Source organism: Mytilus californianus, unplaced genomic scaffold (genome assembly GCF_021869535.1).
Source record: "Mytilus californianus isolate M0D057914Y unplaced genomic scaffold, xbMytCali1.0.p SCAF_5, whole genome shotgun sequence".
NCBI lineage: Eukaryota > Metazoa > Mollusca > Bivalvia > Mytilida > Mytilidae > Mytilus > Mytilus californianus.
This window is the reverse complement of record NW_026262701.1, coordinates 11355118-11367519: the sequence shown is the minus strand read 5'-3', so window position 1 is coordinate 11367519 and position 12402 is coordinate 11355118. Positions and strand designations below refer to the sequence as shown.

Here is a 12402-nt window from a genome sequence, read left to right as displayed (position 1 = left end):
ATATATATGTGCCTTCTGGTAAAAGGTTGCTTTGAATCTAGGCCCTGAAAAACCTTCAACATAAACAGCATTAAAACTTCTTTCTTGTTTTCTTTTTTAAAGGATATCATTGGACATCATAAAAGATAACAATATTTCCAGAAAAATTTGTAACTGATAAACAAAACATAAGCATACATGTATGTCTACAGTTTCTAAATCTGAAAAAAACAGTAACCTGTGGTAAATTATTTATTAAACATAGAGGCAATCTATTTTTCCTTTGAAACTATTAAATACATTTGTTTGCAATCTTGTATGGACTACTGTCTGTCAAGAGGCGATTGATTGATGGTTGCTTAATGTCCAGTGGCAAATATTTCATGCATGTTCAGGCCGAATCAATAGAAGAATGTGAAGATTAGATTCAATTTTAAAATGGAAAAACCCAGGTGAGGCACGAACAGCACAGCATCAGAGGATTAAATTCACACCAATAAGATTCAAATGTCGAATTATATCCCATTCTTAAATAAGACACATAAATAACTTAAATTCATTAAAGTAATGCATACAAAGGAAGACCAATCTTTGTTTACATTTCTCAAGATGAATGTGAAAGTCAAAATAAGGTTGGGATTTTTTTTTTTTCAGTTGTCGGAACAAACCTGACTTAGGCGTTTGTAGGCATTTCCTGAATATTGCCATTGTTCTTGGGCAAGAAATACAGAAGTTTTACTGGGGAAAGTTCGCTTTTTATGTCGTATCATTGTCTTTTTTAGCTTTCTCTTTCACTGAACAGCTGAAACTGAGCTCGGCGGTAAAAATTATCTGCGCATTCTTCCGCACGCACTTCCTGCAATCGCATATATCATTAAAAATATAATTCATTGTTTGAAAGAAAACAAAATACTGTAAAATCAAACAGCTGCAAATCATATTAAGCATATAATAAATTAGTCCAATTTGTGCATGACAAAATAATTCGTCCTTTAGAATAATTATTTTCAACATTTACAATGATGTAAGCGACTCATAACAGTTGCCCATGGAGAGGTGTGACGCTTCGTGGAGCTAGAAATAGAATGTTGTCCTTATACATGTGAAACGGTATTGATTTTGTTTCTTTTGTAAACAAATTAAAGACTTTTAATCATGATGTTTCGTTTTTATATGACAAAGTTAGATTTAAGTTTGTAAAGCAGTTCAAATGATGGATTAATTTTGTAATATTTTAGTGAAAATGAACTATGACACGAGATATAATAAATACTAAGTAAGGTATGTATTTTTTCTTTATCTTTTTTAACATACATTTAGCGAAGGAAAATGACAATTGTGCTTAACTGTTTTAAATTTTCGCAAAGCAGTGATTTTTTTTTATCTCTCTCTAAATGTTTAATTGTATTTACCTTTAACATATTTAATTGAGTAGTTATGAGGGATTCTATACACTTTCGGCTTGAACGACCTACATTTTCACTGTCAAATGCATGCAGAATGTAAGAATAAAAGGTAAATAGTTAAGTTTTTTTTTAAATTTTGCTTAATATTTTTAGCTTGAGTATATATACATGATATATACATGGTATATGGACAAACTTTTAATTTTGCAATGATTCATCACCAAAAGTGGCAATAAAAATGTAGATGTTGAGAGGCTTAAAAAATTAGGATTGGTAGGAAAACCAATTACAAAAGTTTTGGGTCTAATTGGCCATAACGTCTGCTGACGGTATAAATTTGAACAATTTCGATTTTTCCAGATCCCTCATTATTGACACAGCTTATAGAGGCGTCATAAAAAAACAAAATAGCCTTAAGGTGTCATTTTTAATTATTTGGACTAAATAGCATTTTATCTATGTTTCAAATGTGTGTAACATTGAGGAATTAGCGGCTATAGTATTAATCCTGTGATCAAAAGTCTAAATCTCTGGCTATACAACTCAATTGTTGCAGTATATGGGATTACAACTTAACAAGTGCTTCCCCATAATGGGGCGTAGCTAGACTAAAATGATGTGCACGCCTATCTACCGCCAAAATTTTTTGGACCATTTTATGTAGAAATTGATATTTTTTGCACTTTTCGGTCATAGGAGGGTTAAAAAGGAGGTGCTACATAGGACTTATAGACAATTCATGAATGCAAAACTATTCAGAATTCTTTTGAATAGGGTAAATCATGGTAAATTGAATACATAAGCAACACATTTTTGTGAGACAGAATTTACTCAAAATTGTTCAAAATCTGCTCTTCGGGTCTTGCATGTAGCAGAAACGAACTTCTCCATTACTTTGTCAATATTCACACTTAAATCCCGATGACTATGCATTAATACTTGTGATGATAACCTATCGTTAATCATGGTTGATCGTACATATGTTTTCAACCGACGTAGTACACTGAACGATCTCTCCGCGGTAGCACTTGTTATCGGGGTGCATTGTCAACATAATACTCAAAATAGTTTCTACAGAAGGATACAGCACTGGGTTACGATAAATTCGGGTTCAAACGTTGTAATTTACACAATCTTTAGCAAGTTTAGTATAATAATAATTCGGGTCTGTTATTAATAATTTAATTAGGACGTGTGTACTTTTCCAAATTGACTGTTTTTCGGGGTAGGGATTTTTATATCTACTAATGAATTGGACACAATTTTAAATTAATTTCAGCATACCCCTTCAAATCCAAAGAGTTACCCCTGGCATATGCTATTCCATGATTTTGGGGAAACGTTTTACACACTTATAGTGACTTGGAAGAATTAAAATCAACATACCTCGCCGGGAAGTCAAAATTATTTACATCTTTCTAGTTGGATGTTAGTAATTGCATCTTAACTTCTGTTATCTGCAAATTGGAATCGTGCAGGCTTGACATGTCTGGGTACGGAGCGGTGTTGGCTTTGGAGGTCAAAACTGAGATGGAGCTTGCATTTGCTTTTTCACTATCATGATTTATTCTCTCAGACTCTGGCAAGGGTTGTTGGGAAATGAGTTCTTCCGAAGAACCTTTCGTTTCTGTTGAAACGGGTTAAGTAAAAAAATGTCAATAGTTTTCCATTTAGCATTTTCACCTTTTTCGACGTCATGTCGTGTTCAACGCCTGACATCTTATGTGCGTATACATACCAGAAACGTCAACCAAATGCCGTTATTTAATGACATTTCATCAATTAAAAAAGCGACAACATATATGTGTTTCCTTTAAACATTTTATTCATATTTTTTTTTTGGCCATTTTTATTTTTTTCAGCATGCCGAAGTGCACGCAACTGCGTGTTGGCGTATAGGGAGCTTCGCGCCCTGGCCAATTGATTTTCCGTTTCCAGCTAGTGATTGTCAAATTACCCTTTATTGTAGATGATGTTTTCTAGTGAAGGAACCATCGCTCATGACCCAACTCTTCCTCATTTCATGGGTTTGACAGTGTGACATTTACCAATATTAATTTTGAACCAACATCAGCGGAATTGAAAGCAACCTTTACAATTTGAACAAGTATATCGTTAAGAGCTTCATCATACATGAAGAACGCATTGGAAACTACATAATAATTATTACAAAGAGCAATCATGGGCCCCCTTCATCATTTAGAGTATGCTTAAACTACATGTCAAGCTTAATAAGACTCAACTATAAGTTAGAATATACACAAAATGTTTAAGTACTAATTTGCAATTGAAACTGATTTGGTTGCTGCAAGGCTGTCCTCTTTCACATATCAACAGATCGTCTCCATCTTATCCTACTTCACATACCAATTAATCGTCTGTATTTTGTCCTCTTTCACATACCAATAGATCGTTTGCATCTTCAATCTTTTCCTCTTTCACATACCAATTGATCGTCTGCATCTTGTCCTCTTTCACATAGCAATAGATAGTCTGCATCTTGTCCTCTTTCACATACCAATAGATCGTCTGCATCTTGTCCTCTTTCACATAGCAATAGATCGTCTGCATTTTGTCCTCTTTCACATACCAATTATGAATAGATCGTCTGCATCTTGTCCTCTTCACATACCAATAGATCGTCTGCATCTTGTCCTCTTTCACATACCAACAGATCGTCTGCATCTTGTCCTCTTTCACATATCAATAGATCGTCTGCATCTTGTCCTCTTTCACTTATCAATAGATCGTCTGCATCTTGTCCTCTTTCACATACCAACAGATCGTCTGCATCTTGTCCCCTTTCACATACCAACAGATCGTCTGCATCTTGTTCTCTTTCACATATCAACAGATCGTCTGCATCTTGTCCTCTTTCACATACCAATAGATCGTTTGCATCTTGTCCTCTTTCACATACCAATAGATCGTCTGCATCTTGTCCTCTTTCACATACCAAATAGGGCGTCTGCATCTTATCCTCTTTCACATACCGATAGGTCGTCTGCATCTTGTCCCCTTTCACATACCAATAGATCGTCTGCATCTTGTCCTCTTTCACATACCAATAGATCGTCTGCATCTTGTCCTCTTTCACATACCAAATAGGGCGTCTGCATCTTATCCTCTTTCACATACCGATAGGTCGTCTGCATTTTGTCCTCTTTCACATACCAATAGATCGTCTGCATCTTATCCTCTTTCACATACCAACAGATCGTCTGCATCTTGTCCTCTTTCACATACCAAATAGGGCGTCTGCATCTTATCCTCTTTCACATACCGATAGGTCGTCTGCATCTTGTCCCCTTTCACATACCAATAGATCGTCTGCATCTTGTCCTCTTTCACATACCAATAGATCGTCTGCATCTTGTCCTCTTTCACATACCAAATAGGGCGTCTGCATCTTATCCTCTTTCACATACCGATAGGTCGTCTGCATTTTGTCCTCTTTCACATACCAATAGATCGTCTGCATCTTATCCTCTTTCACATACCAATAGGTCGTCTGCATCTTATCCTCTTTCACATACCAAAAGATCGTCTGCATCTTGTCCTCTTTCACATATCAACAGATCGTCTGCATCTTGTCCTTTTTAGCATACCAATAGATCGTCTGCATCTTGTCATTTTTGTCAATAATCGTAGCAAACCTAACCTCATTCTTCGACTGGATGCACCTTTGCGCCAACCAAACATGCATTTTGTATAAGTAAGCTATTGGTGCTCCTGTATTTTGACTGAAAATAGCGTTATTTGTCCACTTGTTTTTTCAGTCTTGAGACTTAAAGAAGTTAAAAAGAAGAAAGAAAAACTTACAAAAAGAAGCAATACAAACTACTAGACACACATACAATAGTATCTCATGTTTATTTTCTGAACCATGATTAAGTAATCTTTAAATGCTTTAAACATATCAGGTTCAGTTCGAGGGAGATTTCACAGTTCATTTAATATTCATAGTCTAGTGTGCTTAAGGTCTGGTTTTAAAGTGTGTCTATTATCTCCTGTTACGGGTTTAAAATATCAGTTATGTTCAGAGTACTTTAATGTGTAAATATCAGGTAGCTAAATAAAGGTAACAATACTTCAAATTCTTGTTCTTTATAGATATGTGTTATCGTGTTATTTTAATGGATATAATTCCTGTCAACCAGGTTTGTCGCATAACATATAAACAATGAAAAAAAGTTAAATTTAGTTTGATCTTTGACTTTATATCGATATTATAGACTAACATGATTTTTCATTGTACGATCTTCTGATTGTCATTTACTATTACATTAGTAGATATTCAAAAAGGGGGATGACTGCTCCAAAAATATGTCTTTCCCCTCCACATGTTAATGTGGATTACGTGATGGATGTCTCAAGTCAAGAAACCTCGATAGTTGTTGTCTTTAAATAGTTATATTTAACTTGAAGGGATATGATGTTGGAATATCTTTAAAAAGTCTGTTATTGACAACTCAGTCTCGATTTAGTGTTTAACATTTTGTATTGACACTTGTCTATAGTGTTGACCTTAAGAAGTCAGTTGATTAGCTTTTGGCAGCATGTGCCCTATGTATCCATATTTATACTCAAACTCAGTCAAATTCATGCAGAATTGCAGTTCAGCGTAACTGATTTTAAGATACATTAATTTACCAGAGTATTCTTTATTTTAAAAATTCTTTGATCTCCATGTCAACTTTCTGATTTTGACTATTGTAGTCTATGTGAGAAATACCCATCTTCATTCAAGTGGCTCGATTTATCGGTTGAGTTACAGTAAATTTGTGAAAACACATATTTTGTGAGACTTTGCGTACAACTATATAAGGCTTCAATTAAAAATTGAAAAAAATAATGCATTTATCTATTAAATTTTTGAATAGCATTGAAATATATAAATAGATATTTTGAGAAATTTTACGAACATTTTTTTTAAAAAGAGGGACGAAAGATACCAGACGAACAGTCAAATTCATAGATCGCCATGGCCAAACATAAAAAAAAAAAACAAACAGACAAATAATAGTACAGATGACACAACATAAAATGTGCACCTATATTTAGGGCTTTCACTCAGCAAATAACTGTTTGGTATGTCCCGAACCAGAAATATCGTAACTGCTGTCTTTAGTTATATCTTAATATGTTTTGTCATATAGAGAATTAGTATTGATGGCAGATCGTCGATATTATCTGTTAAATTTGCACGCAGCTTATCATGACTCGAAGCGATTTAGAATTTGACATATTGTGTAGAAACTTTCCGGCGTATGTTTACTTCTACATGTGAATGTTGGATTTCAAGTTATACGTAGTAAGATAAGGGGTCTCATCGATGCATCTCCTTTAATTAAAAACGTTTTATGAGTAAATTTCAGTTAAACATGTCAAATTGAATGCAAAATCTGACACAAATCATTGCCATCGCCCATTTAAGTTTCCTTGGCCTAAAACGTTATGTAAAACTGAAAAACTACCATTTAAAAAAAAATGTTTTTTTTTTACTGGCATGAAGGATTTGAAACATTTTGATTTTTTGTACTAAAACTAAGATTGTAACTCACTTCAGTTCAACACTTAAATAAGGGACAAGAGAAGTTAACCGATTTTGAAAGATCGTCACAATCCATTTTGAGTATGAAAACCAAGTGAAATTGTATGCGGAAATCGCAAGAACCCCAAAACGGAGCGAGACCAGGTGTTGGACTGGGTAAGCGTCTCTTGTTATACATGCATCACCTGCCATTTGATTCAAAACTCCTTCCGCTGGCTTAAAAGAGTAATAATCAAACTCAGAAAATGCCATGGTAAAAATACTAAAAAAGACAAACAACATTCAACACTGAAACTAAACATTGAGTGACACGAATGTCACCTAAAAGCGGGGATAAAGTTCGGTTATTTTCATTTTCCTGGTTATATCATACTGGTTTTTATTCTCTTAGTCCTTTGCGCTTGACAAACTAGATTCATCGAGCGTGCATCTTTCCTGGTGAAATCGGATGCAAATAAGAAACTTTTACAGCTCACTGTGCATTGAAATTTGCTGCTTAATAAATAAATTCAAAATTTGGATGAAGTTCAAGATTATTTATTTATTCACGAAATCTGTTGTTGAAGTTTGTCCATTGGCCAATATTACAGAGATATTAAGGACGATGCTACATAATACATTATTCTTTATCTTTTCTGTATCTTTTCTCATCTTTTTCATTTAGCCCATCAGTTTGTAAAGTATGCAGCTGGTGGATCCAAAAGTTTTCTCTTCTCCTTCTCGCCGTGGTGTCCCACTCAGTGTTCACTGCTGTGATTTAAAAGTAACATTATCAAAAGGATGTTTCTTTGAGCGCAGATGTCTGGTTAGAGGACAGTTTTTGTTGGTTTTGTACCATGATCGGTGGTTATTTAGCCGAATATTAAATTTGTCCATTGTTTCTCCCACGTACTGAATGCCACAGGTGTTACATGTTAATAAAAAAATTGACGTTTTGAGTTATATGCACTCATATATATTTAGATTAATATATACACTGTTTTTGTATTTTATTTTCTCAATATGTGTTTTTTTTTATTTCAGAAAAAGTGGTAATTTCTTCTATGACGGAATAACCAAAGTTGTAGAAAGGATAAGCAATTGGCAATGAAAACAACAGAAAGTGATTTAAGTAATGCAAATTCAAATTGTAAGGTCATTCTAAAGAAAAATGGCAGTAGAGGTTCATATGAACGAAAATCGTCAACTGCTGACTGCTCTGACCGGTTTTAGCGAAGAATCAAAGTATGATGACGTAAATAATTTAAAAAATACTGTTAATGATAACTGGAACGAAGCAGTCACACCATGGAAGGCTGTTTCTTCACACCCGAGATACTATCCTTACCAAACATCTCTCGTGATTAAACGAAAATCTAAACCTACTGACAATAGGGTACCAGACTGGCAGAAAACCAGTTCAGATGGCGAAGCCAAGCAAACTGTTCGTTGTGTTGGTGATGAATTGGACAGTGGTTCATATTTACACTGGAAAGGAATGGTCGAACAAGTTACATACAGATACGTGCCTCACAATGGGTACTATAGAACAATGAAATTTTTAGGTTTAGATAAAAGGGAATGGTTCACTGTAAACAAAAAACAACCAGAGCAAGTATCTATGAGCTGGCAGAGCAAAAGATATCAGAAAGAATTGAAACGCCAATTAAAACGCGAATTTGAAAAACAAAACAAAAGAGAAAGTGATCAAAAAGATTCATTGAAATTACAGTTAACTCAATTAGACATACAATCGGAAGAGACCTGTTTGGATATATCGGAGAAACAAGAAACTAGAAACGACCAATCACGTAGACGCGCGAAAAGTACGAAATCATCCGACTTTTCTAAACGTTGCCAGAAAGACCAAGACGGGTATCTTATTCCAGAAATCAAAAGTGCTCCTTTATTGCCTGGAGATTTATATAAATCTAGAAGTGACCTATATATTGAAAACATTTCATCGCGTATAAACGCCTTAGAAAAAGAAATAGCGAACGATACAAGATTACGGAAACCTCAGGAAGATCCTGTAAAACAGCTGTTTAGACCTAAAGGAAAGGAAAAGGGAACAGAAAGAGATGTAACTCCTCGTCCTTATAAGAAAGAATCATTACCAGAAGAGGTATTTACTGCCAAAAGTATAGGGACAGTCACACAAGAACTAAAACCTCCGGAGAAACTTAATCCAATCACACGGCTGTCAACAGCTTCCACGTCCGATTCTAAAAGTGCACCCGTCACTCAGTTAAAATATACAACTTCGTCAGGAAATAACGCTGCCAGTTTTAATCTACCAACTCTTGATCTCGAGAAAACGTTAAATTCGTACAAGATGGCAATAGAAAACACAAGACAATCTTTATTAACAACTCTCAATGGAAAACAAATTGCGCGGAGAACTATTACTAGTAAGAACTATAGTTCACCAACAACCATCACAATATGTGACAACGGATCCGACAAAGGATCGATTCAGGATTATATCCAGCCACTGAAGGGAGATAAGCGGTTCAGAAATAAAAAGGAACCGCTAAATGGTGTCGCTGCTCTTTTGCCCGAAATCGCGGGAAAGCGATTAGAAGTTCCAACGACTACACATAGATGGCTATAAAAATTACAGGACGTCGAATTACGTTAAATTCTGTAAGATAAAATGAAGTAATCTATGATAAAGTGTAATACAAAAAAAAGTTTGAAGCCTGAACAACAGTGGTTTTCGTAACCCGAATAATACACTCACTCCCCGTAATCGACTCTCCCACTCGCGAGGGTTTAGCCCCCGTAGAGCAACGGAATATAACGACTGAATTATTCGGGTTATAGTTTTCGTTGTTTTGTGAATGAACTAATTCCAGTCAAAAAGAATGGTGCTTTGATGCTATGTGCACTAAATAACTAACTTGTTATCTTCGTTTTCAATGATTTACATATCTGTGGAAATGCAAAATGCGACTGATTTATTTCATTTTTCTAAATTTCTGATAGTAAAATGTCGAGGATGATTTCTCATATTTAACATTCACTAAGTTTTAAGTTAGAAACTATTGGTTAATTGATTTATGTTCGATGTCAGAGGCGAAAATTAATGCATACTAATTTCAATTGAGGACTAACAGTAGTACATTTAAAAAATTGTCTTTGTTTTTATTTTATTTTGCTATTCGTTTATTTTTTAGAATTTGAAAGTAGAAATATGACAAATTTTAAAATAAAACTAAAAGGATCGCAAATAACAGTATACCTGTTTAAATCCATGGCTTTTCTGATGCGCTTTGCATTTCCATGTGTAAAAATTCAATATTTGAACATGTTACTGTATAAAATATGGATAATTTATGACATCCATTTAATCAGATTTTTTTTCCATTTGAATCAAACAGTTGGTAGGAGTGCAATACGCTCAGAGTGCCAAAATACTCGGGATTCAAAAGAACGATTAAGGAATTTAGCTCATTATTTTACTGCCAAAATCAATACAATTCATTTTCAACTTAAAATTAATCCTACATGCAAATACCAACAGCTTAGAAATTGCTGACCACGGAATACAATGTAGAACTGTAATTCCAATAAATAAGTATATTGTAAGGCCTTGAAATCACAAAACCAATTAAAATGATTGAATTTAAAGATTAATCATAGAATAAGAATGACATCATTTTTGTTTATAGTTTAAGATAAACATAAAAGGATAGCACAAGTTACCAAACATATCGGACAGCACAAAAGATCAACACAACCATCAACGATCGTTTCCTCCGACAACATCAACGTGCAAACACACACCAATTATTTTTGTAGCAGCGAAGTAACTTCTGGTATTTTTTATGTTTCAATGAAACTGAAACCACCCCAGTCATTTGTATGACGAATCGTGTACCATTTACCCTGGAAGGTCACAAACAATTTACATGTACATGTATAATCTTGTTTTTTTTCTTTTTCATTGTGCAATCACTTTGTTAATATAGTGCCTTTTTTGGATTGTTTGAGCAATCCTTATTGTTTTATTTGTATAAAATGTTTATTTGTAACAAATATTTATTTACAACATTAAATATGTATACTCTTTTATTTTTATAGTTGTTTTTGTTGGATCTTTAGGAATTGTTTTGTATACCTTCGTCAAAGTGATTATTGTGGGTTTTTAAAAACCACAGTTTATATACATCATTCTAAGCAGTCTTTTTTAATAAACTGCTTTTGAGAAGCATTTGTAAACTTAGCGTTTGTTTTAATTGTTCATGTCGCACTACAAAACTGTAATGAAAATGATTATTTATTTATTTAGTTTGTAGAGAGAACTTACCCACTAGAAATACCGTTTAACTTTAGTTATACGAAGGTCGTAACTCGTGCGCACAAGTTGCAGTGGCGAATCCAAGGGGGGGGGGGGGGGGGGGTGGTTCCGGGGATTAGAACACCCCCTTTTTTTGACGATCAATGCATTTAAATAGTTGGAACCCCCCCCACCCCCTTTTAAAATTGGCTGGATCCTCCCCGGAGTTGTGTAACTTGTGTGCACAAGATGTGTAACTTGTTAGTTGGTTACTCGTGCGCACAAGATGTAATTTTATTTTTGCATGGTACTCTAGGGCTTCCGTAGATTGGACACTAAGTGCATCAGTTTGTTCGTCCTTTAAACGGTTCATCGAGATAATACTTACAGGTCACTTCTAACTTTTGATATTGAAATCAAATCAATCAGATCCATATATACTCTCTAGATGGTTAAATGTCGGTCCCGTTCTTATCTTTTTACACTCTTTAACTCAATCGATGTTGCTCTCAAGACTATTGTGGTCAAAACAATCTTCATTAATTTGCTAACAACACAAAATAACAACCGATATCCTATGTTTCTAGTAATTTAGCCCAAATCGATCAAAAGACCAATTTTCGTATTATCACGGATCAATGTAATGACAATTATGTTATTATAACGATCGATGAAATACAATATTACGTGTATGTAATTTCCTACATTGACAAATTCCTTTGAATTTTATTTAACAAGTTTTATCAAGTGCTTTCTGTTACATTAAATTGAACTCTTTTTAAGTCAATTATGAGAGCAGTTATTTGGAAGAACGCATTTGTTTAATCGAAAAGTATTTTAAATACACACAATTAGTTTGCCAAATATCTTTAGTCAAGTGCTTTTAGTACAACTGTTTCTCTTTCAAGAAAAGGCTGTATTCAGTCTTCTTTCTTGGATAAAGGTTGCATACCTTTTGATATAGAATAATTTAAAAGATTATTCAAACGAAAGCAAGTTACCATCAGCGAAAGCACTTTTTATTTCAAATGTTATGGTCACTTGCTTTCATTTCGTATACATTTTCTCAAGCACAGCATAAAGTTCTTATACTTAATATAGATTTTCAAAATAAAAAATGTATTTTATTCACATTTTGAATCTGAAATTAAACACAAAACTATAGTAGAGATTGTCTAGTGAAATGAAAGCATTATCATTCC

General features: G+C 34.1%; 2 protein-coding genes across 5 annotated transcripts in view; one reads left to right on the top strand and one right to left on the bottom strand.

Annotated features, from left to right (window-relative positions):
- LOC127703174 (short transient receptor potential channel 4-associated protein-like) overlaps positions 1-820 on the bottom strand; it is a 32461-nt gene extending 31641 nt beyond the window's left edge. The window contains exon 1 of the mRNA XM_052207696.1: positions 648-820. Coding sequence (XP_052063656.1) covers positions 648-749 — 102 coding nt within the window. The 5' untranslated portion in view covers positions 750-820. The remainder of the gene's footprint in view (positions 1-647) is intronic.
- Positions 821-1007: 187 nt separating this feature from the next.
- Positions 1008-10995, top strand: LOC127700512 (uncharacterized). 4 transcript variants are annotated; one of them, XM_052204026.1, is made up of 2 exons: positions 1008-1089; positions 7963-10995. In XM_052204026.1, the coding sequence occupies exon 2, from the start codon at positions 8090-8092 to the stop codon at positions 9530-9532; it is 1443 nt and encodes a 480-aa protein (XP_052059986.1). In that variant the 5' UTR covers positions 1008-1089; positions 7963-8089; the 3' UTR covers positions 9533-10995. The 4 variants fall into 4 exon arrangements, with proteins under 4 accessions (XP_052059986.1, XP_052059985.1, XP_052059988.1 ...); XM_052204025.1 differs by having other exon boundaries at positions 1014-1260; XM_052204028.1 differs by lacking the exon at positions 1008-1089 and adding an exon at positions 5445-5466.
- The last annotated feature ends 1407 nt before the right edge of the window (positions 10996-12402 follow it).

Bases quoted from the DNA above. Each gene is read 5' to 3' on its own strand.
- LOC127700512 (XM_052204026.1), top strand. From the start codon at position 8,090: ATGGCAGTAGAGGTTCATATGAACGAAAATCGTCAACTGCTGACTGCT.